General features: G+C 36.2%; 2 protein-coding genes across 5 annotated transcripts; both read left to right on the forward strand.

Moving 5' to 3' along the window:
• The first annotated feature begins 4,358 nt into the window (after positions 1 to 4,358).
• LOC133852489 (2-oxoglutarate and iron-dependent oxygenase domain-containing protein CP2-like) lies at positions 4,359 to 19,062 on the forward strand. 4 transcript variants are annotated; one of them, XR_009895954.1, is made up of 10 exons: positions 4,361 to 4,752; positions 7,615 to 7,662; positions 7,949 to 8,125; positions 8,221 to 8,371; positions 8,481 to 8,567; positions 12,996 to 13,120; positions 14,001 to 14,119; positions 16,856 to 16,967; positions 17,055 to 17,220; positions 18,856 to 19,062. XR_009895954.1 is itself a non-coding variant. In XM_062289269.1 (9 exons), the coding sequence occupies exons 1-9, from the start codon at positions 4,456 to 4,458 to the stop codon at positions 17,088 to 17,090; spliced, it is 1,137 nt and encodes a 378-aa protein (XP_062145253.1). In that variant the 5' UTR covers positions 4,360 to 4,455; the 3' UTR covers positions 17,091 to 17,385. The 4 variants fall into 4 exon arrangements, 2 of the variants coding, with proteins under 2 accessions (XP_062145253.1, XP_062145242.1); XM_062289269.1 differs by lacking the exon at positions 18,856 to 19,062 and having other exon boundaries at positions 4,360 to 4,752; positions 8,496 to 8,567; positions 17,055 to 17,385; XM_062289258.1 differs by lacking the exon at positions 18,856 to 19,062 and having other exon boundaries at positions 17,055 to 17,385.
• A 7,633-nt stretch (positions 19,063 to 26,695) lies between these two features.
• On the forward strand, positions 26,696 to 27,604 carry LOC133852506 (E3 ubiquitin-protein ligase RHA2A-like). The gene has a single exon (XM_062289277.1). It carries the CDS (start codon positions 26,817 to 26,819, stop codon positions 27,330 to 27,332), a length of 516 nt encoding a protein of 171 aa, XP_062145261.1. The 5' UTR covers positions 26,696 to 26,816; the 3' UTR covers positions 27,333 to 27,604.
• The last annotated feature ends 62 nt before the right edge of the window (positions 27,605 to 27,666 follow it).

Genomic DNA, 27,666 nt, shown 5'->3' on the forward strand with positions numbered 1-27,666 from the left:
TGCACGCACCTTTCTAGTGGCTTTTCCGGCTGGTTCCGCGCCATGCACCACTGCCTCTGCCTTTTTATTTTTTATTTTTTTCCCCTTGTATTTCTAGCTTTTCCTTTGTATTTTGGGTGTGTTCTTTTCCGACTTCTGTCGACTTGGGTTTTGGGTGTCTCTCTTGATTTTTAGGTTTGTTTGTTGTTTTCTAGGAGGGTTGTTCGGGGTTTATAGTGGGTTTTGGGGGGTTTGGTTGGGTTGTGGTTCTTTCAGGGCTGGTATGGGTGTTCAACGGGGGCTTCTGCTGTATTTTGGGTTTTGGGTTTCTTGTGAGTTTTGCTTGGGTTGGGTTGGTATTGAGGTATTTGTTTCTTGTATACTTTGTGTGTACTATGGATACACTGTTATTTATAAAATCTGCACTCACTTCTAAAAAAAAAAGTGTTATTTTAAAAATAAGTTTATGTTTGGGTTTTGTTGAGTAGACTGTGCTGTTTTATGAGGTTTTAATGTTAAAAAGGTTTGGGATTCTGTATGTGTAGGATATATATTTATATTATTTTTCGTTTTGTTGAGATTTGAATTTTGACGAGGTCTTGTTGAGATCTCAGTGGGGGCGTTAATCAATTTCTTAACAATTTTCTTATAATATATATATATATATATATATATATATATATATATATATATATATATATATATATATATATATATATATATATATATATATATAGCAGGGGCCACAACCTTTAATGGCTTTAACGTGGCTCCGCCACTACGTGCTGTATAGTTAGTGACCCATCTTTTTGATTTTTCTCTCCCCTCTCTCACTCCTTGTGCTTTGCCTCACAACGTCACAATAGCATTCCGCATAGCTCACCAAGTGTTCCTTTTCACCACTTCTGTTTTACAGAAGTGGATACCAAAAGACCTTGATCATTTTGCGTCAAAGCGAGTCTCAGCTCATTCACCTTAGGTTTTGCTTCTCAATCTCTCATCTCAATCCTTTATGTTTGATTGTTCTGAATCTAACATTTTTTTCAATAATAATCTGAGTCTTTTTGATAACAATGACAAGGTTGAATAAGGGTTTTCCAATAATAATAAAGATTCACGCTGAGTTTTTTCTTGCAAGCATGACAAACACGGGGTTGAATCTTAGTTTGTCAGCTTAATGAAATATTGCCAAACTCCTGTTCTACTTTTTATCACCTTCTGAATTTCATGAATGTTTCTATATATATAACAAGTAGAATATATGTTCAGCGACATGAGTCTGCTTGCAAATGATTAGCTATAAGTTTGTGTGTTCTTTAAAAAACAAGCTTGTGTTTGGGTTTTGTTGAGTAGAGAGTGCTGTTTTATGAGGTTTTAATGTTAAAATGGTTTGGGATTCTGTATTTGTAGGATATATATATTTATATCATTTCTCATTTTGTTGAGATATGAACTTTGATAAGCTCTTGTTGAGATCTTAGTGAAAACGTTGATCAATTACTTAACAAATTTTATTATAAAATAATTTTTGTTTAAAACCAATTGTAAGGGCCACGGCTCCTGTTGGCCTTAATGTGGCTTGACCACTGGATACATTAAATTTGTCAGGCTTGGCACGTAACTCGAACAACCAGCAGCAGCCACAACAACAATTGAATAAGCAACTACATATGCTGCAGCAACAAAAATCTTATGTGCAACATCCAATGAGCCCTAGATCGGTTAGTCTTGAAAATTCGGACTTGAGCTCTCGAATGCACGGAAAGCATAGGCTCTTTTGAATGATGGTTATGCAGTCAAAACTGATGTGTTATTATGAGAATTTTGGAGGGGTTGAGGTGGTGTAATTAGCCCCAGGTGGTATACGTAGTAGATACCAAAGATGAGTAGGTATATATAATCTTTTTGTTTCAAAAGCAAAAACAATTTTAATGTTCTTGTGTTAAATATTAGTTTGGCCAGCTTAAGAAAAATAAAAAATGTTTGGCTTGGAAGTTGCAATCGTATCAAAGGCGAATGAATACCATACTTGGGCTAAGAACACTAGCGACATGTGGCATGTGCAAAATGTTGTAACTGTTGTATCGGCTATGCTGGTCAATAGCTAGACTCTTTGGATTGCAAAAAGAGATATGATATTTTACCACTTCAAGACACAACTTTTGACTATTTTGTCCATGTGGCACGCTGGTTCCCTAGCTTTATTATTATTTTTTTAAATAAAAAAAAAATAAGTAAAAGTAAAAGTTGCCACATTGGCAAAGGTAGTAAGTAGTTATGTCATGGAGTGACAGTGTATTATATCTCTTGCCAAAAAAATAGCTTATTATACCGTTTGAGCGGGTGTGCGCGCTTGTGTGTTCATTTATGTCATTCAGTTGAAGACACTTTTTATGGATTGTTCTAATTGGGTGTTAGGATTGCGCTATAATTATTTTCAACTGCTGGGAATAGGTAGGTCTTGTAGCTTCTTTAGGGGTACTTTCAATACTTAAATTGTAGAAGTAATTACACCCTTAAAGACCCCGATCTTTCTTTTTTCTTCTCTTTTCTCACTTGGTCCCCTGATTTTATTTTTTATTTTTTAAATACCCCCTCTTTTCCTTCTAAACAATAATATTTCAATGGCAAAAAGGAGAGTAATAATTATATTTGGAGTTGGTCTTAAGAGTGTCGGTGATTTATCACAACCACTTTCCACCCCTTCAATTGTTGAACCACAAGTTTCCAATTCCAATTTTTATGGATGCTTACTTTCAATAAGAATTTCTGAATTGCTCAATTTTTTGAATAAGTTTCGAGCAACTTATTCACCTCTCACAACAATTAATGCTTCGTTTGTTTTAGCGTAAAATGATTTTCGTTGTAAAAATTTTGATAAGAAGTCATTTTTCAGGAAAATATTTTCCGCCAAATTTTTTTTTTCGGTGTTTGGCACGTATGAAAAATCACAAATATTTTTTATATTTTCATCCAATTATATTAACTTATAAAAATCAATTTTTATTCACAACATATAAATATTAATGTAAAATAATATATATAAAAAAAACAACTAACAAATTATGTTTAACTAAGAAATACACATTGACTAAAATCATATATTTTACAAAGTGAAATTATTTTTAAAAAATATTTTTAAAGTGGTTGGAATCCGCCGTTCTGGCATGATCCCTGCCAGATGGCAGGGATCTGACCATAATTGGCTAGATTCGCACAATATCAGTGAAATTAGATGACGGTGGTCGGACGTCGTCGGATTCCGGTAGAAATTCCCAAATTCCGACTAGTGCCGGAATCTGGCTTGTCAGAATCCGGCAACCATCGCCGAATTATGGTGATGGTCGACTGCTTGAGCGTGAAGGTTGACTGTGTTATTTAAAAGAGGATTAACTGCGTCTGCCGTCTGGGAAAAATGATTTATGCTTTTTGTGATGTTCCACTTCGCATGGGAATGAAGATGTGCTTATATGTATAAATGCACCATTTATGACACAAAGCGTTTTAAAGCCATGATGGCGATGAACCTATCAGAACTCCGCAATTAAGTGTGTTTCTGCGAGTGCAATTCCAGGATGGGTGACCTCCTGGGAAGTCTGGTTTGGGGAGTTAAAAGCGGACAATATTGTGTTATTTGGGGTGGGTATAAATGCACTATTTATGATACAACGCGTTTTAAAGCAGTGATGACGATGAACCTATCAGAACTCCGCAGTTAAGAGTGTTTCTGCGAGAGCAATCCCAGGATGGGTGACCTCCTGGGAAGTCTGGTTTGGGAAGCCAAAAGCGGACAATATTGTGTCATTGGGGGTGGGTATAAATGCACCATTTATGACACAACGCGTTTTAAAGCAGTGATGTCAATGAACCTATTAGAACTCCGCAGTTAAGCATGCTTCTGCGAGAGCAATCCTAAGATGGGTGACTTTTTGGGACGTCTGGTTTGAGGAGCCAAAATAAGACAATATTGTATCATTGAGGGTGGGTCGTTAAACTTTTAAAAAATGTAAATCATTTTCTAAAATTTACTAAGTAATTTTGGTCAAATATAAATTATTTTCTTGTTGATTATTATTTATGCTCTAACCAAATAATGAAAAATGCTGTAATTGTTTCTTAAAAATTATTTTACGCCAAATAAAACATAGAATTATGTCGTACGCAAATTCTCTCACAATTTGGTACCTGAATTGCTGACAACAATTTGTTGAGATGCAAATTCAATTTTATGCTCAAAAAATTCAAGATAGCAATCGTTTAGCAAAGCTTTACAAATAAAAAAATCGTTGTGGTGGATTTATTCTCTGCGCAGTCCACGTCATCACCGCCCCACCTAGTCACTGGGTCCCACCTAAGATCAAGCCCAACATTTACATTGTCCACTAAAACCAGCCAGCTAGAGCTCAAATCTGTTACCTTCTTCTTCTTCTCTCCCTCAGGCCTCAAATTTCCAAAACCCTAATTTCAATCCCTCCCATGTCTCTGGATGGCTCTGTGGACCGGAGAAAACAGCCCCAAACGCCTGTTGCCGGAAACGGGAACGGAAACGTGAATGGCGTCGTAGAGGACGAGAAGTTGAGGCTGGGGCGGCACCCGAACGAGAATCACAAGCCGGAGAGCTACGAGGACCTGAAATTGGACTTCAGCCCGCTGCTCTTCAGCTCGCTGGAGCAGTACTTGCCCTCCAACATGCTCAACCTCTCACGTGACCTCAAGCTCCAGTACATGCGCCACATTCTGCTCCGCTACTCGCCCGAGGGCGAACGCACTCGTGTAAGATTTTATTTGTACTGTTTAATTTTAAAAAAAATTATGTTTGGTGGCTTAGAAAATGAGGAAAGGGAGAGAAAGTGAATGTTTTGTGCTTTAGACACATTTTTTTATTGGTAGTTTCTTTGTGAATGTCCGGTGTTTCACGTGAGTTTATTAACATGTGAGAGAACTATCGCAAAATGGAAATGTATGGCTGATACTTTGTCATTCCATCTTGTTTACCCAAGGGAGATGAGCTTGAGTAGAAATTGCGGATTTTTTTTTTCCCCTTTGTGATCTATTATGTGGCTATTTACTTTATATTTTCAATATTTGATTCGGCTTTGGTTGCAGAGAAGAGAGAGGAAGATGAAAATCATGAAATTTCAGTCTTGCGTCTTATATTGTAATAGTAGTTGAAGATTTTGGAATTCACCCTGTGGTCTGTGGAGATGCCTCTATAGTGTTATTACTGTGTCAGGCTCAGAACTTGAGGGGCACTCTGCTTGGTATGCACCTGAGGGATAACAGAGTTGAGTAAGAATTACTGAAAGTAGTAACCTGTCTGTTGTGTTCGAAAGACATTTTTCTTGTGTCTCTGCTGAATTTCTTTAAGAGGGTTAAAATGATGTGCATTAAAGAAAAGTGGTGGTAGTTTACTACAGGCCCCTTTGGAATTTTTTTTGCACGAGTCTAGGACATCTAAGACACATGTACTAACATACAAGTCCAAATACAAGCAATTACACTTGTCTTTTTGTGATGGTTTTTTTATGTTCACTTAAGTCATTAAAATTAGGAAAAAGAAAAAAATTAGTCCCTGGGTTTTAACGCATTTAAAATTTGCTACCTAGGTTTCCCTTAAAAAAAAAAAAAGGAGAATCACCACCCAGATTTTAATCATTTTAAAAATCACTCATTCCATAAGCTTTTCCGTCCAAATTTTTTATGGAGTTTCTGTCATGTCAGTCAGTCAGTCATCAAGCCACCCGCAACCATGTATTTAAAAAGAAACGTCATACGCACATTATTTGTGAAATTTCAATTATTTCTGGAAAAGAAAAAGAAAAAGAAAAAGAAAAACTATGAAAAAGAAAGAAAGCAATTCTATGTTGTGGTGGGTATTATGTGTCATTTTAAATACGTGGATATGACTTGGCATTTGCCCTTTTTTTTGTTTTGTTTTTTTCCTACATTTTTTTGCTGGATATAATTGAAATCACACAAATTGTGGGTATGACGTGTCGTTTTAAATACGTGGTTGCGGGTGACTTGGCGACTGGTTGACATGGCAGAAACTTCATCAGCAATTTGGATGAAAAACTTGACAGAGAGTGATTTTTAAAATGATTGAAACTTGGGTAATAGTTCTTTTTATTTCTTGAAACCCAGGTAGCAATTTTTTAACACGTTAAAACTCTATCGAGTTGAGAATTTAGTCTCTTCATTTACTTAGCATTCAAATTGGGGTAGGCATTTATTTTTCTTTCAAGACTTAAGCCAAAGGCTTAGCCTCGCCCGTCCAACTTTGTATTCAGCTAAATACCTCTAGATTCAGTGTTGTGGAGGTAGCAAATTTTACTCTTTGATGTTGTTGAATAAAAACATCCAGTTTCATGGTTACATATGTGGGCCCACATATGACCTGCGATAGAAGTTTAGCCCCAATTATTTATGTAATAAGACAAGCCCATGCTTTTTACTGTTCATGGACTACAATATCACCATTTCATCCAGGAAAACTTTGTTGAGTTGTACCTTGTTTATAAATGGGATAATATCAGCCACATTTATTGCAGGTAGTGCACAAAACCTACATCCTTCATGCACGTGGGTCCTCAGCATGAATGCATGAATGGTCTTGATCTTGTGCATTCCTTGCAGTATGCAGAATATGGTCCCATTTACGACGGTATACAAAAGTAAGTTTACGGGACACCACACTAGATAAAGTTTTGCCTAGCTAGGTGCCATTCTAGGGTACTTTCTCATTCATCCTCAAATAGGTTTTCCACGTCCCTATTCTGTCACATTGAGTTGATAGATGTGCACTGCTTTCATTATTCATCCAATCTTGAGTATTGTATCCCTAATCACTTCACCTCTCATGATTTTTTTTCTCATTTTGGGTATGTGCTTGATATAACAAATAGAATGGATAAAATGTCTTATTGTCGGCAACAATTTTTTCTCTATTTTATTTCTATTTCTCTATTTTATTTTTACTATTTTTGTCTTCTTTGGGAAACATATTATTTTTGGAAGAGTATTTGGAGAGTTAGGGCTCTTTCGAGAGTGGTATTCTTTGTGTGGATGGCAGCATTAGGAAAAATCTTGACTTTGGATAACATGAGGAAGAGGAACATCACAGTGGTGAATTTGTGTTGTATGTGCAAAAAAAGTGGGGAGTCCATTGATCACATTCTTTTTCATTGTGAAGTGGCAAGAGAATTACGGAGTTCGCATTTTCATCTGTTTGGCATTGAGCGGGTTATGCCTACTAGAAGGGTGAGAGAGTTGTTGGAGAGGTCAGGTGGGAAGCCGTAACTTTTTGGAAGTTTGGAGGTTTTCTCCTTTGTATTTAATGCGGTGTATTTGGAGAAAGCAGAATGCAAGGAGTTTTAAAGACCGAGAGATTTCGGTGGTAGAGCTGAAAAATATTATGTTCAAATCCCTTTACACATGGATAGTGGTGTATAATAGTTTGCCTTTTTCTAGTTTTTCTGATTTTTTTGGATTGTCCTTCTTTTTGTCCTTAATTGGAGGTTTCTCTTGTATACTTCCTGTGTACTAGAGTTGCCCCCCCTCTGTGCTTTTCTAATGAGATTGAATTGGTTATGGAAAAAAGAACTATTGCTTATAGTTTCCACTTCTACATAACAGGTTCAAAGGCATAGGGAATACAGGAAGAAGATAATATCAAACTATCAGGTATGTTTCACGGTGACTTTTGATTTGGATATCTCTTTGACATTTAAGACATGCTGTCACATGTGATAAATTGTGATTAGAGCCTTTGTGGGTCTTATGGAGGAAATTTGAAGTGTGTTTTTCTGATTCAATGATTCTTATATTTTTAGGATTTAGGATCTGCCAAAGTAAGATGAAATCATGATAAAAATTGAACTGTTTGGAGTTCCTTTCTGCATGTATAAAAGCTAATCGTCTTCATACGTCTTATGTATGTAAAATTCCTTCTTAATTGTTCCATTTTCAGCCTCTACATAGGGAGCTGTATACTATGAATGCTGCAAACTTCTTTGTCCCCTCCTTTCTCAAAGCAATCAATGAAAATGCAAAGGAGAGTTTTAGAAGTATAATGACCGAACCCTCTCCGGGAGTTTATACATTTGAAATGCTTCAGCCACATTTCTGTGAATTGTTGGTATCCGAGGTATCATCACTCTTTCTTCATGTCATCTGGCATGTAGGATCTTGATTTTACTTTATATTGTTTTTATGTTTTCTTATCAGGTTCTGATTGCTTAGGTGGAAAATTTTGAAAGATGGGTCCATGAGACAAAATTCAGAATCATGCGACCTAACACAATGAACAAATATGGTGCTGTTCTTGATGACTTTGGATTGGAAACCATGCTTGACAAGTTGATGGAGGACTTTATATGTTCTATATCTAGAGGTAGTATATTTCCATCTGTACGAGATTTTGACTAGAAGCGTAGAGATGGGATAAATGGATCAATATCATGGTGTAGACTTATCTTTTTGTTGTTTGGATTTTGATGTAGTTTTCTTTCCTGAAGTTGGTGGATCCACTCTAGATTCTCATCACGGTTTTGTTGTTGAATATGGAATGGATAGAGATGTCGAGCTTGGTAGGTTCTAACCTTCTTTATTTTCTCTCTAGTTTTTCTCATTTAAAACAATGTGCAACTTGTTACACACACACACTTCGTTATATGGTTGGGAAAAAAAACATTACATTGGTTATTCTCTCTCTCATACGCATACACCAACTTACTTATGATGTGTAGACTCACATACGATTTGTTCCTATTCTCAAATGCATTTAACGCTTTGTCAGTCCTATTACTTAGCACACCAATATGCCAAGCTTCATTGCCCTCAAGCCTTTGGTCTATAATACCAATGGGGTTGGCATGCACTCTGCGCATACTGCCCATCTCACCTAATTCTTCCTTTATCCCATGTTTTGTAAACTGTTGTTATCTAGCTAGTTAGTTACGACTGCTATAAAAGGTAATGGGGTATGTGTGTGTGCATATATACATCTATTGCTAACATGCTTTACAATGAATAGACTAATTTACTCTTAGTCCAACTCAATCTGTTTTGAGGGTTCTTGGCATATCCAAACTTGATTGATTAAAAGATTGCTTTTGGTTCTGAAACCTCTAAATCCTTTCTTTTATTCTGACTTCTCATAATTATCCTTGGGCTTTTGCGGGTGTCTATGGCCCTAATTCCGATAGGGATAGAAGGTTCCTTTGGGATGAGTTGGCTGGTTTGTTCAGCTGGTGGAATTTGCCTTGGTGCATTTGGGGTGATTTCAACGTTGTTAGATTCCCTCGTTTATGCCCAGCTATGTCGGAGTTTTCTTATTTCATTTTTGATCAGAGCTTGATGGACCTCCCTGTTGTGGGTGGAACTTTTACCTGGTCAAATAATCAAGAATATCCCTCCTGGTCCAGAATTGATAGATTATGGGTTTCTTCGGAGTGGGAAGCCCAGTTTCTTGGCGTGTCACAAAGGAGGCTTCCTAGACTTTTCTCGGATCATTTGTCGATCCTCCTTGACTGTGGCGACTTTCATAGGGGTAGACCGGGTAGTAGGCCATTCAAATTTGTAATTTTTTTTTTATTTTTTATTTTTTAAATTTTATTTTAAAGAAAACATGTGGCTTAAGTCTGAGGGTTTTGTGGACAGGTGAAACAGTGGTGGGACTCTTATTTTTCCAAGGCTCTTTGAGCTTCATTTTAGCTAGCAAGCTCAAAGCTATGAAAGTAGACTTAAAGAGATGGAATGAGAAGGTTGTTTGGCAATGTAGAAAGGAAGAAGATCCTTTTGGATGAGGTACGTGTTCTTGTTATCATTAAAGAAGGGAGGGCATTAGGTGTGGAAGAGAGCATGAAGAAGGTAGAAATTGTTAGCGAACTAGAAAGATCCACTCACACGAAGGAAGTGAGTTGGGGGCAAAAATCTAGGATCTTGTGGCTTAGGGAGGGTGACAAGTGCACGAAGTTTTTTCACATAATGGCTATCTCCAATAGAAGAAGGAATTCCATTGATTCCTTGTTGATTGTTGGCACAATTTCTACCAACTGGTCCGGGATCAACGAGCACATTGTCCAATTTTTTAAAAAGTTGTTCACTGAGTAGTTTAGTTGGAGGCTTGTGGTGGACGGTCTTTCCTTTGATTCTGTTGCTGAGGCTGAGGCGGAGGCTGAGGCTAGTTGGTTGGAGATAGATTTTGGGGAAAGGGAAGTGTGGGAGGTTGTGAAAGCAAAGTGGTGACGAAAGGTATAACTTGTATAAATCTTTCCATTTTCCAATTCGATCCGATCCATTCGTTCGTAGAGTTATTTACTTGATCGCAAACATTTTTGGAACACCTCTAACAGAGGGTCAAATAGTAAATTTTGAAAGAACTTATTGTAAACCTCTTTCAAATATGAATCAATCTGATTCAATGGGGAAGAACTTGAATGGTGATAAGGCGCTGGGCCCTAATGGTTACTCTATGGCATTCTTCCAAGCTTGTTGGGTTGTTTTGAGAGAGGACATCATGAAGGTCTTTCGTGACTTCCATGCTAGTAGTAAATTTGAGAGAAGCCTTAATTATACATTTCTCGCCCTCATTTTGAAGATTCCAGGGATTGTTGACACCAAGGACTTTTGCCCTATCAGTCTAGTGGGTACAAGATTATTGCTGAGATTCTAGCGAATAGGCTTAAGATGGTGTTGGAGAAGATTATTTCTAAGTCACATAATGCGTTCATCCAAGGTAGGCAGATCCTAGGTCCTATTCTTATTACCAATGAATGCCATGATAGTAGATTGAGATCTGGAGAACTGGGGGCTATTTGTAAAATGGACTTAGAAAAAGCTTATGATCCTGTTAATGGGGATTTTCTGCTGTACATGCTGAGAAGGTGCGAGTTTGGGGGGAAATGGTGCTCATGGATAGCTCATTGTATTTTCTTGGTGCATTTGTTTCTCGGTTTTGGTGAATGGCTCTCCCACTAGCTTTTTTAGAGCATTCTCATATGGCTCACTATTTTGCTGAAATCCCTAGTTTGGAGAGCCAAAATGCTAACATTGTCATAGTGATGGAGGCGTTAGGTAGGATGATTTCAGCTGCAGTAAGTGGAGGCTTGTGGTCTGGCTTCTTTGTGGTGGCCAGGACCGATATCTCCCATCTTATGTTTGTTGATGATACATTGCTTTTTTGTGGGACTGACCCAAATCATCTATGCAATTTACGGAGCTTTCTTATGTTTTGAAGCTGCATCGGGTTTGAAGACGAACTTAGCCAAGTCAGAATTGGTTCTTGTGGGAGATTTTGATAATGTGGCTGGGATTCTGGGTTGTGGGGTTGTGTCTCTGCCCATGAAGTATCTTGGTTTTCCGTTGGAGGCCTCTTACAAGGCCAAACATATATGGAATGGTGTTATTGAGAAGATTGAACGTTGGTTGGCTAGTTGAAAAAGGTTGTCTTTGTCTAAGGGTGGTAGGATTACCCTTATCAAGAGCACCCTATCCAACTTACCTACGTACTTCATGTCCCTTTTTCCTCTCCCTACGAGTGTTGCAAACCGTATTGAGAAGCTTCAAAATGATTTCTTATAGGGCCGGCTAGGCGAAGGGTTCAAATATCACCCGATGAGTTCGTCTAAGGTTTGTATGCCGATCTCTATGGGAGGGTTGGGGGTTAGAAACTTGCAAAGGTTTAATCATGCTCTTTTAGGTAAATGGCTTTAGCGGTATGGGCATAAGAGAGGCTTGGTGGAGAGTGGTGGAAGACTCAAAATATGGAAGTTCATGGGGAGTGTGGTGTTCTAGTGAACTTGTTGGGAGTGTATGGAGTGTGTTTATGGAAGAATATGGGAAGGGTTGGGGGAAATTTTGTAGTCATACCAAATTTGACATGGGAGATGGCTCTAAGATTAGATTCTGGCATGATCTTTGGCGTGGGGATTTGGCTCTTAAGGAAGCATTTTCAATTTTATTTGATATTGCTTGCACAAAGGATACTTTTGTTGTGGCTCACGTGGAATTTTTTGGAGGTTCCATTCAGTGGAACATGAGCTTTGCTAGAGCAGCTCATGATTGGGACCTTTACCTCGTTTTTCAGGGTGTTGTATTTAGTGAGAATGAGACTTGAATGGGAGGACAAGCTGTGGTGGGTTCAATCCAGAAGAGGGTTGTTTGGTGTTAAATCCTTCTATAGTGTTATGGGTTGTAATGATGATTTCCGTTTCCCTTGGAAGAGTGTTTAGCGGACTAAGGTCCCTTTGAGGGTGGCATTTTTTGTTTGGTTGGTGGCCCTAGGAAAGATCCTTATCATAGACAATCTCCAGAAGCGGTGCGCCATTGTGGTTGATAGGTGTCGTATGTGTAAAAGAAATGGAGAGTTCATTGACCATCTTATTTTTCATTGTGAGGTTGCTTATGCCATTTAGAATGTTTTCTTCAGTCGATTTGGGCTGTCTTGAGTTATGTCTAGACGAGATTAATTGACAAGTATAGTTGTTGGCGGATTGCCGGCAGGACTCGGAGTGTTGCTGTGTGGAAGATTGTGCCTTCATGCCTTTTGTGGTGTCTATGGAGGAAAATGAATGATAGAAGCTTTGAGGATCCTGTATTTTTCAATAGTTGCTTTTGTTTCTCTTTTGGTGATTAACTATCATGTTTTTCTTGTTTTTTTTGCTCCTACTAGCTAGGTGGCTTCTCTTATATACTTTTTGTATACCTGGATTGCCTTACGCCTTTTAATGATATTTTGATTACTTATAAAAAAATTTAAAAAATAACAATTGTCCTTTATTTCCCACAGTTTCGTTTATGAGGTTTAGCATGGTTAGATCCTCTCTCTCGTTTAAATCTGGGGCATTTCTTATAACTGCTGCAACCTGTAATTCATGAATTATCTGATACGCCTATTTCATCACTTGTTCTAATTTTATTCTATTTCTTGGTATTTTTTCTTCAGTCTCAAAACTCTGGGCACTAAGCTATAACTTTATGAGCTTTTATGAAATCTGGGCAGCTTATTTATGTAGGTTTCCATGTGGATGACTCGGAAGTCACATTGAATGTTTGCTTGGGTAAGCAGTTTTCTGGTGGAGAATTGTTCTTTCGTGGTGTCCGATGCGATAACCATGTACACTCAGGAACCCAACAAGAGGTATATTAACCTTAAGATCAATTTATTGAGTATTCATAAAAAAAGATCAATTCTTATTGAGTGCAGTTGTCATCAAGCCATGCCTTACTTTTCATACATTAACCAAGCGATGTTATGTTTATTAATTCTTCAACTTTAAAGAACTACATATTCTTCAAAGAATCACAATCAATATCATTATAAAATTCATAAGAAAATTTTCAAGTTTACGAGTTCCAAAATAGACACATGGAAGGACATTGATGCGTATAGTTTTTTATTATTTATTTTTCCACTCCAGTTCAAAGTTAGTAGTTAACTATGGTAGGCAACTCCCTAACGAGTCCTCTACACCTTATTCTAAATGGAGTAATGCTACAAATCATCCCATTGTCCTCCTTTTATCCTCCTAAAATTGATGTGGCTCTTAAAATCACCATTGAATTTATGATAGATCATTATTGGATTTTGATCCAATGGTGATTTTAAGAGCCACATCAATTTTGGGGGGATAAAAGGAGGATAGATAAATGATACGTAGCATTACTCTTCTAAATGAGGACATAAAGAGAAGGAAGATGAACTAATGCTCTGTTAACTAAGAACGTTTCCCCTTGGGGTTTAAATGTGAACTTTTTTTAACTCAAAGGGATAGCTCAATCGGCTGGGGACTGCATCTCATGAAACGAAGGTCACTAATTCGAATTTCTCATTCCCCCTCCCCTTGGGGGCAATTACTTATAAAAAAAAACTAAGAATGTGTCCTTTTACTTTCAATTCTTCATGATGTCCAATTTGGATTCTTTTGTTATTTTATGTACTGCATATTTTGTTAGTAATTTTCTGCAGGTTATGGGTTCTTATTTTTTTTGTTGTCTTGGCGGATTTTTTCCCCCAATAGGAAATCTTAGATTACTCCCATGTTCCGGGTCGTGCTGTTCTTCATCGTGGTCGCCATCGGCATGGTGCTAGAGCCACGACATCTGGGCGGCGGGTCAACTTACTTTTGTGGTGCAGAAGGTATCTCTCTCTCAAGAAATTTCAAGAAAAGCCTAGGTTTTTTAAAGACATCCTACCTGAAGGTGTGATATCAGAGTTACTTCCTATGTGAAAAGAATACCATTTCAAATACGGCTTTCCAATTTGTTTGTGGTCTGAATTTTAGCATTACAAGGGGAAAAAGTATATAAGGAAAGAATTTGAATTTAACATTTTGGGAAAACTAGCCTTACAGTAATTTTTTAAATTTTTTGTTAAAAAGAAAAAAGAAAAAAATAGGGAAAATTACATAATTCCCCCTAGGGTTTGAGGTTGGTCTCACATTAAACCCTGAACTTCTAATGGCTTCAATTAAAACGCTAACTTCCATGAGCACTACAATATAGAAAAAGAAATTTTAGATAGAGAGAGAGAGCATTGTAGAGTGTTCCCATCTCCCACCATGGTCCATGACCCAGCCGAAATCTCATTAGTCACCAAACCTCTACCATCCATGACCACACAAACCTCCATTGTTCACAGATAAAAAAACTCATCAGCCGTCACCACCATTAGCATCAATGAAACTCAAATATGGCACCATAGACTGACCCAAATACTCACCGACTTCTCCGTACTTGAAACATATGAGTTAGAGCTGCCTTCTCTTGATGTCCTTAAGCATTGTAGCCATTTCATCATTTTCCCTTTCAATACCTGAAACATATGCAACCCTTCTCATCTCTCACCACATATTCTGATTGGCATAGCTGATTCTAGAACAATCTGGAACGATCTCTCCTCTGAGCCCCACACCTTGCCAAATTTCTGTCTCCAAAAAACACATTATAAAATAAAAAATTACTACATAACCAGTGGCAAAAGCATTCAACAGACCGATCAAAATCAGATGAAGATTAAGAGCTGTGAGATCTGCAAATCCAAATCTCCTTTGATGTGCATATGTGATTAGTGTTTGCTGCTCTTTCCCTGTTTCTTTTTTGTTTTGAAAATGATTTTATTGAATTTTATTTTCTTTTCCATTTTGAGACTTTTTTTTCCCGAGCTCTTGAAGGAAGGAGAACTCAATGGAATACTGAGTCAGACTTCGGTGAAGAAAGAAGTGCTGTAATAGATGGAAGACGGAAACAAAAAAGAAAGGAAAAGCTTGTGTCTCTGTGCCTGTTTTCAGGTCTTACTATTTGACTGGTGTGATGGTGAAATATGGAGACAGGTATAAGAAGTGGGTGGGAATTTGAGCTACTTTATGGTGGCATATTTGATTTTGTTTCATGTTGATGGCGGGTCAGTTTTGGTTGCTGACGAGTCTATTTGGCTGTCAAAGATGGAGGTTTGTGGCTATGGATGGTGGAGGTTTGCTGACTAATGGGGTTGTTGCTGGGCCATGGATGTATGATTACCCATGGACCATGGCGGGAGAGGAAGACATTCTGCAATGCATTTCCTTTCCCTTTCTTTTCTTCTTCCCTTTTTTTTTTTGAATTTGTTCCTGTCCTCCCATTAGTCCAAAGCTAATAGATATGGACGGAGGGGAAAATATGGAAGTTTTGGGTTCGTAATTGAAGCGAATAGAAACCCTGGATTTAATTTAAAACCAATTACAAACCCTTGGGGATGTAAACTCCCTGCAGAAAAAATATTTCAGAAATCTCAGTGTTAAATTTGGACAGCTTCCTGTTGACTGGGGCCATTGCTACAGTTCTTTATCTTCTTTCTCGGTACCGCTGCCGTTGCTGTGTTTTTTCTTTCTTTATATACACTTTATGTTTTGGGAGGGGTGTATAATCCTTGGGAAACTGGATTTCTTTCTTTTCATTTACTTTTCTGAATGAACTTTGTGTCTCAGCATCTATTCATTCATGGTTTCTGCATTCTGATATCAATCAGCTCTATCTGGTCTGTTCTAAATACTAAGGCACCATGAGGCTGGAGCTTACCACGCAGTGTTGTCTGTTTGGAGCTTTATGTCCTTCACATAATTCGTTCATGACACCACTGTCAGTTACTGCGAACTCAAGTTCTTCTCTTGAACAACTTATTTGCTTGCAATCACCTTCAGAATTTTCAATTATTCTCTCATTTAAAAATAAATAAAAATTAGAAGATGATTTACATAGTTTTTACTTGTCAGTGGTTTATGCTTGCTTGTCTGGTTTACTTTTTTTATTATTTTTTTTTGTTCTCTCCCTCAAATTGTGTAGAGATTCTTATTTCCTCATATTTTGCAGTACTTGCACAATGTCGTGATATTTTGTGTTTACGTGATTTAACTCTTGTAGAAGCTAAAATTTAAATGAAGTTCTCATTCATTGTCTAATTCATGGTTATCGCTGTTTCTTCTTTTTTCTTTTGTATTATCTAATGATTGGAGACTAACTTCAATTTGTTATGGTATAATAATTGATAAACCTCGCTTAATGCGTTGCTTTTGCAATCTGCATTTCTTGGCTGGTAGTTGTGCAGTAGTAACATTGCAAGTTGCACTAATTTTTTTGTCAAGAAGGTAAGTATGAGAACCTTGACAAAGAAATACTATCATTGAAGCGTACCAAAGCAATTAGATTTGTGAAGATTTTCTATGTATCCTTATAGGGATGTCCATGTTTTGTTGGGTTCCTATTGTGCTGCACCTTTGTTACTCATGTGCTCTTTTGGCTTGATTTTCAATGCATAGTCAGAATTTATTGCGAGGATTAAAGTTTATTGTATAGTTCTGTTTTATAATTTGGTCCATTTGTATGCACAATCTTTTTGTAGTTCGATCTTCAGAGAGCTGAAAAAATATCAGAAAGAATTCTCTAGCTGGTGTGGAGAGTGCCAACGTGAGAAGAAAGAAAGGCAGCGTCTAGCAGTTGGTGCTACCAAACTGGTTGGTACATCTGATATAGAAGGGGAAAACTTATTAAGGTGATTACATTTTTACTATTAGTTGATCCTTTTGGTGTTGATTTTGCAGGAATTACTGAACAGGTTACAGAAATCTGCTTCATGAGCTGTTTCACGTGCGAGTTTTGCTCGCGCAGCCATAAATTAGCAGAATCTCATCCTTATCAACGCATGGAAGCATTTTTTGTTGGTTATGCATATAATTTGCTTAGGATTATGTTGGAAATATATGAAAGGTAATGCTCTAATGGGGGTGTCTTTCAGTGATTTGTTGGTTGTTTGTAAGATGTGAAGGATAGCTGTACATTCAGATCTAGTCAACTGCAATTCTGAAATGTCTTTTGTAGTTAATAGTAAAATTTGCTCTAAGCATACCGAAAGTAGATTATCTGCCAAATAAATATAGTAATATTGAGAAAACATGAACTGACAGAGGTTCATTATCAACTGCAGTGGTGCCATCTTTTGCCACTTTCTTTTTGCTTAGATTCCCACAAAAAGAGAACAGAACAACGAGGCAATTGAAGGAAATTACAGGTTCTAATTGCCTCTAATGTTCATTATTTTTATGGTAAAAATCATCCACTAATGCTTCTGGAATCTGATTTGTAACTTTTATGGGTAGAATGCACTATTGACTAATTGTCGATCCAAGAGCCAAAACAAACTCTAATCGAAATCATATGCTATTACATGCCTAAAGCCATATCCCAAGGGTTAGAAGGTGGAGTGCATGAACCTGTCAATTGTCCCTTTGGAATCTTCTCTTCTTATCCCTCCAATCGAGCCAAAACCAAACAAATACAGACCCATCAGTCACAGTCTCTCTCTCTCTCTCTCTCTCTCTCTCTCTCTCTCTCTCATTGTGTTTGATGTCTACATGATCCAACTCATAACAATGATCAAAAGCCTGAAGAAACCACCATCTGCAACATAATTATCCTGACGGGGGGACCAAATGCAATACCCAAAATTTTGAGAAGGGTTTTTCAGAAAAAATAAAAATAAATCTTGAGAAGTGAATGATATTCGGAAGCTCAGGTAAGAAAAGGAGATGTATAGGAATATCTTATCATAAGTTGGTCGTGAGAAATCGATTTAATGTACCTGCTAGGCTGCTAATTAAATAATTGACCATGATCTTGTGCTATACCTATACATCTGGTTAAGGCTCATCATGTACCATGCTTATCAGCTTCTCCTCCTGTTTATACATGCCTCAGTTTTATCATTCATCAACTTGTGTCTTCCAAAGTTGTGAGGTGCTTTCTCTTAGCCTTATACAACCACGTGTCAAACCTGCAATAGATGCATATAGAGCTAATTATATATGGCTCCACTTTGGAGACGAGAATCTCCTGTTATTAGCCTGTCCGAATTTTATAGAAACGAAGCTGCATGACCTACCTATTTTGGGCAGTCTAAGATGTAGAATTCACCTCTCTTAAGAGAAATTTGAACAGTCCAATAACAATAAATTCCAATCCGCAGCATCTGAAGTATAAACTTTTGATGCTCTCTATTCTTTGGTCTCCATCACTTTTGTGACCTCTCAAATACACCGAATGGGCATGATTTTCCATTACTTCCTATACCTAATTTCTAAAGAGTCTTCTGGACTATTGATTCACTTAATAATAATAATAATATTTCCCAAAGAGACTTCTCATATTTTAGTCTTTCACTCTTCCGATGGGTCATAGTTACCACTACCAAACTTAATTTGTATTAAAGTATTGGTGTTCTAATTTTCATATGCCATTGTTTTCAATCAATGATATCACATTTGTTGTCATCATCATCATCAATCAAATTCTATCTCGATCCTTCTAAGTACTTTTACTATTTTTTTAATATGTATTATATTGTAGGTGCCTTGGAAAAGCACCATAGGGAATTCAGGGGTGACAAATAAGAACGAAGAGCAGGTTGAATTTGTTGGTGAGAGATAAAAGAAGGGGACCCACTTGAAAACATTTTCTACGAAGACATTCCAATCTTCCTATAATGGTGTGATAGGTTTGCTATTTTCAGCATCTTTGCAATTTTATACTCTCCCTTGCTTGTCTTTCAAAAGGCTTACCTATACTCTTAAGTTTCTACACCTTTCTCAAGCAAAAAGATATATTAAAAAAAGTTCTTAGACCATCCTTGTTGCGCCTAAGTAGGATTTTGCTGTTCCTAATGTGCTTTTTGGGTGATCTTAATTTTTTTTAAATGATTATTATATCTAGAAGGACGAGTCAGAGAGAAAATATATTTTGTGAGGGCATATTAGTCTCATGACAAACAATTAATTTCATAACAGTGAGATGCCCTTTCATAAACAGATAGAGTTTTCTTTTAAATTAGGTTCGGAAAAAATTCTATTAAAAAGTATAAGCGAATTGAAGAAAAAAAAAAAAATTGCTCCTCACATGCGCTAAGGGACACATAATAATTTTGTAAAATGTTCATTCAACCCAATTGAAGCAAAATTCTGTAATTTATAAACTGCAAAAGTGCCCTACAGAGCTTGAGTTGGATATATTTTTATTTTCAAATGCCATCCTTGGGGACATTTTAGCCGCCGTAGCCTGTTTAAATGAGCTTCCTTAGGTCAATTAAGGTCCTATGCATCCTTGACAAGGATTGTTTATTTTTAGGGATCGTATTAAAAATTTTGTTTGAGGGAGCCATCGTATAAAGTTAAAAAAATAAATAAAAAAATCTAAAAACATTTTTTAGCAATTTTTTTTTTTTTTTTTTGGTAGGGGAATCCCTCCAAAATTAAACTTTTATTATATTTATTATTACTCAATCAATGAAATATAAAAGATTGCTCTAACAAAACGATATCACATACAAAATTAGGAATTTAGAAAGAAGAAAAAATAAAATTGAACCATCAATAACAAAGTTTTTTTAGAAAAAAAAAAAAATAGAACATAAAATAATCAAAATTCAGTTCCAATGGCGTGGAAAAGTCTTCCAGATGGTGAATTTGAGAGAATTCGGATAAGTAATTGTGAGAGACCACTTACGGGACCCACCTGACCAAATAAGTGGTTAGGCAGCTCAATTTTTATTAAGTCAAGTAGATCTTATAAGTGGTCTCTCACAATTAATCACTTACTTAAATTCTCTCAAATTTGAATAAATAATTTTAAAAAATCATAATCCTCGTAACATAGCCTAGAAAAATAGGGTTGTTCATCATATATGGATAGAGGAGACGCCTAGCTGTATTGTTGATAGATGAACATTTTCTTAAAAGAAAAAAATAAAAATAAATAAAAATTAGGGTCGGTGGATACGCAGATCTTGGTGGACGGTGGAGATTGTATCATGCTTGTCTGCTGAAGGTTTTTTATTTTAATTTTTTTAATTTTATGGTTCTTGCTATCTAACTCCTGTAATTTGAATAGTAATTAGCTGAGATCACGGAAAATCTTTCTATCAGAGAGTTGGTCCCTGTCTTAATTATTGTCAAATCCTCCACCGCCCAACCCGCCATAACCATTTACTTGTTTATTAAATTATTAATCACATGCATGTTGGAAATCTTGGTGACAATTTGTTTTGCTTTCTGATTTGGCCACCTCCGATCCCTCTCATAATCGCCACACTTTAATTTGGATCCACTCCTTTGCTTCTATTTACGGTACCAATCATTTACCAAAAGAAAAAGAAAACCATTCACTATTTAAATTCTTTGGTTTGTAATGTATTTTTTTTTTTTTTAAAAAAAAAAAAACCCTCCTATTCTATAGACTAAGGGTATGTTTGAAATTTCGATTTCATAAATAATAAGTACGATTTGAAACTAAATCGCAGAACAAAAATCGTTTGGAAATTAAGTTTTTAAAAATTTATGTTTTTTCAAATCGCAGGTAAGATGGTGTTTTTTTGAAAACGCAGAATTTCAAAGGCTAATTTGCAATTTTAAAGGCTAAACTGCAATTTTACCAAACGTTTAACTGCGTTTTTAAAAATCACTTTTTTCAAATCGCACATTTTAAAATCGTTATTTTAAATCGCAAATCCAAACAAACCCTAAGTATCCGATATAATCGTCTGTCTGAGTTGTTGCCAATTCGAACAATTAATTGAGAAAGAATCTCGATAGATTAGAGTTTCCGTATCCGAATAAATCTCAAATTGTTTAGACACCTGTTTGGACAGGTGGGTCCATCAAAACCCTATCTCATTCATGAAACAACAACTAACAAGTTGTAATTTTTCTATTCTATAAAAGAAAAAGTTTACCAACGACGATCTTATTCACTCTTAATCTGGCCAGGCTGCTATTTGAACAACCAATTCCAAAACCTTACCCCACTCCCGACCAAAAAAAGAAAAAAAGTGTGTCGTTGTTGTTTGCATCCGATCAATATTGGAGTGCTCAAAGTCAAATCAGTGTCTTGTCTAATTATTAGATAATTATCTCTTCTCCATAGCACATGGAATTTCGATAATTAAACCGGTTAAATTAATTATATTTTATCAACTACCACCCATGAGGCAGCATCCTGACCATGACAAACTTGTTTCAATTTAATTGGGGGTACGTATTCCCATACAACCAAGTGGGGATTACCAAAATAATCGGTGAAAGGAAACAAGGAGAAGCTCAAAAGAATCTATTTTAATGCAAGTGGATCCATCCCATCCTCTTATGGCTAGTGGCCAACTTGCTTTAAAAATAAAAAAAAAATAAAAAATAAAAAATAAAAAAGAAGAAGAAGAAGAAAAGAAAAGAAAAGAAGCTTTTATATATATATATATATATATATACACGCCATGAGGATTATCCGGAATTAGGGTTTCTTGGATTGAGATGGGTGCTAATTGTGTAGGTTGGGAAAGTTGGACCAAGTCAAGATAAATTTGGACTATTGGATGGAAAGTTCGTGCAAGTTTGGAATTTTGACCTAAGAAACCGACCAAAAATTAACAAATCAAAACCCTATAATCCAAACTCTTTAAAGTAAAATATTAATTATGGTAAAAGACTTTTTTTATTTTTTATTTTTTGGGAAGTATGGAAAAAGACATTAAAGTTAAGGAAACTAGTGATTTGACTTTGTTTTTCTATTTATAGCTTTGAGTAACGTTAAAATTATCTCGTCCTGTTGATGTATCAGTCTTAACTTTTAAAAAAAATAAATGGTTGATTAGAACTGTCATGTCAATATTATAAGATAAAAATTAATTTGTAAGAAATTTTTGTCATTCTTTAAGCATACTTAGCTAGGTTTTAGAAAAATGCAAAATAATATTTTTCAAAAAAATATATATTATGGCATAATATGCTCTACGGTTTCTCAATTTTTCAGTGGTATTTAACACACTTTTTTCTCCTCAATTTTTTTTATGCATGTTTTTCTCTATTTTATATTGTATCATATGGAGAGAGATATTGTATCATATGGAGAGAGAGAGAGAGAGAGAGAGAGAGAGAGAGAGTGTGGATTGGTTGAGGACGAGAAATTAATTGGGAAAAAAAAAAAAAAAAGAAGACTAAAAAGCATGACCGTCAAATTTTATAATATGAGAAAATAGAGCATTGGGGGCTAAATGCTAATTATGTGGCTGAAGCTTAAAACTGAGGTCCGTAGCCATCCACGTCTCTCTTTTGTGGACGGTTATGTCAGCAATCTAATAATATTGTAACATATCTTTCACTAAACTCCACACATTTCTGCAACATTGCATCGGGATTCGGGACCAACTTGAATGGACAAATTTTTTTTTTTTTTTTTTTATTCTGTTGTCAAAGAAGGAAGAAAAGATATGTGCATGTATTCTCAAGGAGTAGCTTAACCGGTTGAGGATCACGTTTCATGAAGCGGAGGTCACTAGTTCGAATCATTTCACCCCCTTTTGTGTGGACATGTAAAAAAAAAAATTATTATTATTATTTAAATATTAATAAAAAAATAATAATTGATCTGACATAAAGAAAAAAAATTAAATTTTTGTGAGAAAAAAGGAAATAAAGTTGTTTGGTAATAATAAAAAAAAGATATTGATTATTAATTTTTTTTTTTTTTTTTTTTTGAGTGTGTTGCCAATCACACTAATGAATATTGACAAGAAAAGAGGTTTGGGGGAGTGAGATAAACTATTTTATAGTCTATATAAAATTTAATAATATGTATTATCATGTCATTTAAAAATCATGTAAATAGGTAGCTAACTTGGCATAATTTACCACGAGTACCAACAACGTGATCACTTTCTTCGTGGAATATGATCATCTTCATTTTTATTTATTTTATGGTTAGTAAGTAAATTCGGTGCATCTTTTAATGTTGGTATGTCTTTTAAAAATTAAAAAAAAATATATAAAATTATGTATATCGTTAAATGTAAAAACTTTAAATCTTTATAATTAAATAATTACTATATTTCATTAACAAATAATTTTTTTTTTTTTAAAAAAAAAAAGAAGTTATTGCTATTCATTGCATTTCTCTTCCTCATAAACGTGCTAGACTCTGTGCCGTTAAGTTTTCTTGAAAAACTATGCCCAAGTAGTAACGAATCACATTAATCACAATACAATTAAATTTTGTTGTTTAATTTTTGTACTTATGTGGCACTACATGACACTTATATCGGGCTATATGGACTATCAGGTGAGTTTATAAAAAAAAATTGTGGTAAAAGTTATATAACTCCAAACATTTTCTATCTAGTAAATAATTCTTATTGTATTTATATATCTTTTCAACCTGAATTTGCACTCAGGAATTTAATAAAAATAAAATAAAAAATAAAAATCACTCGAATAGTGCAGCTTATTCAAAAGTGGCCACGTCCACGCCCATTAAATCATCTATAGACTATAATTCAAATAGGAAATGCACATTCAACGGTTGGAACCTGAAGAAAGATAGTCAACAGGATAATCTTTAACGTTCAAGCCCGTTAATAAAGCTTCCAACAAAAAAAGTAATGATTTCAACTTTTTGTGCATTTTACTGGCAAATAGTGCACAATTTTCCGATACGTATTTGAAAAGAAGAAAAAAAAAAAAATCGCTAAATTTGACAGGGGAATAGATATACGTGAGGTTTCTCGTAAATAGCTTAAAATTTATTTAGAATTGTGTTGAAAAATATATTTTTGAGAGAAAATAGTTTTTATTTTTAAACTTTTTTGAAAAGTGTGTTTTAGCATTTTTAGACTAAAAATAAATAAATAAATACTTTTAAAAAGTTTTACAAAAAAAAAAAAAAAAAAAACTTTTTAAACTTTATAACACAATCTCAAACAAACACTTAGATGACTTGCTATTTTTCACTTTCACGTTATATATATGAGAAATGATAGAGGTACCAAATTCTTTTACCAAAAGATGGGTATCAAATGATGTGGATTTTATTCATTGGTACTTGTAGCATTTATTTTTATTAATTGTTTTGATATTAATGCATAAAAAGAACAAATAGTATATCAAGTTAATGACGTTTTTTTTTTTCTTTTTTTTCTTTTACGAGGTTCCTCTAATATGCACCTAAATAGAAAGTAAATTCACTAATTAATTAGACTTTTTTTTTTTTAAAGGGAAAATGTAATCATTTCATTAATACACCCAAAAGGTAACGTAGATACAACAGACTGAGACTCAGACCAATACAAATATCCCATCTCAGTTACCCCATAACTCAGATCATACCGACAGTTGCTACAAATAAATCTAGTCAACATAAATATGCTTCTGCGCTAACATATGAACCTCTACTTGCACTATGGAGTCGGTCACAAACAATCTGTGCTAAAAAGCAATGACCATGCTAAATCTAACACAGAGCAAATTGTCAAAGACAATCTGTATTCAAGAACAAGAAAATACCCAAAACAAAAGCTGTCGTCTGAAGAAAGCACAACAGGAGAGGATGCGTGTAGAACACGCGTCGGCACTGAAAGATCCCCTACATAAGCCAAACACCATAAACCCCCGAACTCCACCAAACACGGCAACAGAGATGTAACGTGGCCATCACGCGCGGCCCAAGGAGTGAAAAACACCCTGGCGCGTGATGACAACGCGCCGTTCACTAGTGAGCTTTCCGGCCGTAGCAAACAGCGACAGAACCGGAGGACGACGGCAAGCAAGGCTGGGAGACGCGTGTCGACCATAGGACGGCGGAATAGAGCAGATTTGGCCTTGAAGAATGATAAAAACTGGAGCATGCCAAATTGTTTCACTGGCGACACGAGCGGCAGTCTCTCCCCCTCCGAGACCTCTCTAGAGTGTTTTCCTGCCAAAAACAAAAGAAATCTAAAAAAACCAAACCACACTCCATAGTCCAAAAGGACTAGAAGGACTAAAACCACCACCGGAATAGCCTTTATTTTGAAGGAATATATATATATATATATATATATATATATATATATATATATCACTACAACCTAGAATTTAGATTTTAAACAAAAAGTATGCTTTTCACATTAAACTTTCATTTTTTGCTTTGATTAAACTGAAAGACGCAAGCTTTAACATAATCTAAAGGATTAACCAAAGACTATTTGCTCCACTTGTTATTTTGTACGGGAGTTTGCGATTTAATTTGCCTCATTGACCCACATTCAGCGATGGGTAATATGTTGAAACAATTTATGAAGTGTTTCTTGAGCAAGCACTCCAATCTCTTTTTTAATTGTTAAAAATTAGTGGCAACATCGTCATTCATAATTAGCTGTTATAACCTGTAATTTTCTCACTTGAAATATTTTTTTTTAAGGCTAAACTTATAACAGTTGGTGTGAAAATACAGTGTGAAAAGTAATATTTCTCTTTCTTTCTACCAAAAAAACAAGAAGCATATATGGATGTGCTTCTTTTTTTTTTTTCTTTTTTTTTTTTTTGTAAATATATTCAACAAAATGAGCTACATGCCAACAACAAACAAAAGAAAGAAAGCTAGGGGTGGATATTTTCCACTACAAATGGGGAAAGAAGGGGGAAGGAAAATAGGTTAGATGCAGCAGGAATGAACTCTAGTTGTATAGTAGCTCAATAAGTCACACGGTGGACAAGTAGTTAACACTTTTATGAATATTTCGAGCCTCCCAATAAGAGATCGAAAATCAGGATAATGGAGATGGAATCGGTGATCATGTCCGCAAACCGCAATCTTCCATGGACAATGAAAAGATATTGAAAAGCCATGGCAACACAAGTGAGTTACCCTCAAAATAAACTTCTTAAGCTTAAGAGAGACGCTAGATGGAGTAAGAAATGGGCTGCATGGACATTTGTTAATCCCTTCTGGTATACGACTAACTAAAATAACTCTTATCTATTCATAATAATAATAATAATAATAACAAAAAAAACAAAAAACTTTTAGCTGGCCCAATAAAAATGCTGTTATCATCCCCAAAATGAAGAGGTTTAGAAAAGAAAAAATCGATCTCATTGAATATCCATGACAAGAGCATGTTAGCATGAATGAGCTTTATTCCAGAGAGCAATGGTCCCTTATTGAAAGCCTAGAGAAAAGCATTTAACTACACCTCTACACCCGGACACGGGACACATGGCCTCGTTCACACCCAAAATCTCCCACTCTTTAGGCACAGGCTCACAGCATTATTTAGGTACCACACATCACACCATAACATTACAACCACCACACGCTACCAAACTGTCCCCTCTTCCCTATCCCCACCCCCACGTAACCCCCTTCTCTTATATATTCCCTCAGACCCTCTCTTCCTCTTCACACCCTCTCACCATCTCTCTCTCTCTCTCTCTCTCTCTCTCTCTTTCTCGAAGAAAAGGAAGAGAAGAAAAGAAAATAAAGCTGGAAATCAAAGAAGTAAAATTGAAGAGATGGGGTTACAGAGCCAGCTGAACGACGTCTCATCGGATTCGATCCCACTACTACTTGTGGCGCTCATCGCCAACTGCGTCGCCTACCTCCGCTCCTTGCTCTTAGGCCTTCTCCACACGCTGGGCCTGTCCAGATTCGACCCGAACCGAGTCGACGACGGTCTACTGAGCGCAGTCGGGTCGGGCCTGGCCGGCCTCATCGCCTTGGCGGATCAGCTCAACAACAACCAGGCGTTTTCATACGAGTACGCCGCTAGCGAGGATGGTCTTGGGCCGGCCACCGACCCTATGGACCGGCCCATCTGCGTGGTCTGCAGAAGCGCGCTGAGGGATGGGGACCATGTGCGCAGGCTGCCCTGCCGCCACGTGTTCCACAAGGAGTGCTTCGATGGCTGGCTTGACCACCTCAAGTTTAATTGCCCTCTCTGTCGGTCGCCCCTGGTGTCTGACGAGCGCGTGGGTCTCGTGAGCCGGCGCGTGGGGGCTGACCTCCTCTCTTGGTTCTCTTTGCGGTGATGATGCCTGGTAAACACCGACTATGAAAGTCCGATAGTGATGATAATAATGATGCCACCTCTGATTATGATGATAAAGGGTGGTTTTTTTTTTTCCAAAAAAAAAAAAAAAAGAATTTTAGAGTATTATTTTGGAGAGTCGGTGGCAGTTTTGAACGTAGATTGCTTTTTTCCTTTGGTTGTTTTTTGAAGAGCCCTCGAGGGTTCTTTTTAACTGCTGTACATTTTCCACGTTTTTAGTGGTTATAATAAGGATGGGGGTTCGCGCTGTAATTGCACTTCTTCTACTAGAATATGTTTCTTGCTTGCTTGCTTGGAGTTACTATTTTACTTTT

The sequence above is a fragment of the Alnus glutinosa genome, chromosome 1 (genome assembly GCF_958979055.1).
Source record: "Alnus glutinosa chromosome 1, dhAlnGlut1.1, whole genome shotgun sequence".
In the NCBI taxonomy this organism is placed as follows: Eukaryota; Viridiplantae; Streptophyta; class Magnoliopsida; order Fagales; family Betulaceae; genus Alnus; species Alnus glutinosa.

Bases quoted from the DNA above. Each gene is read 5' to 3' on its own strand.
- LOC133852489 (XM_062289258.1), top strand. From the start codon at position 4,456: ATGTCTCTGGATGGCTCTGTGGACCGGAGAAAACAGCCCCAAACGCCT. The intron at 7,663-7,948 runs GTATGTTTCACG...TTCCATTTTCAG, and splicing joins AGATAATATCAAACTATCAG to CCTCTACATAGGGAGCTGTA. The intron at 14,120-16,855 runs GTATCTCTCTCT...ATCTTTTTGTAG, and splicing joins TTACTTTTGTGGTGCAGAAG to TTCGATCTTCAGAGAGCTGA.
- LOC133852506 (XM_062289277.1), top strand. From the start codon at position 26,817: ATGGGGTTACAGAGCCAGCTGAACGACGTCTCATCGGATTCGATCCCA.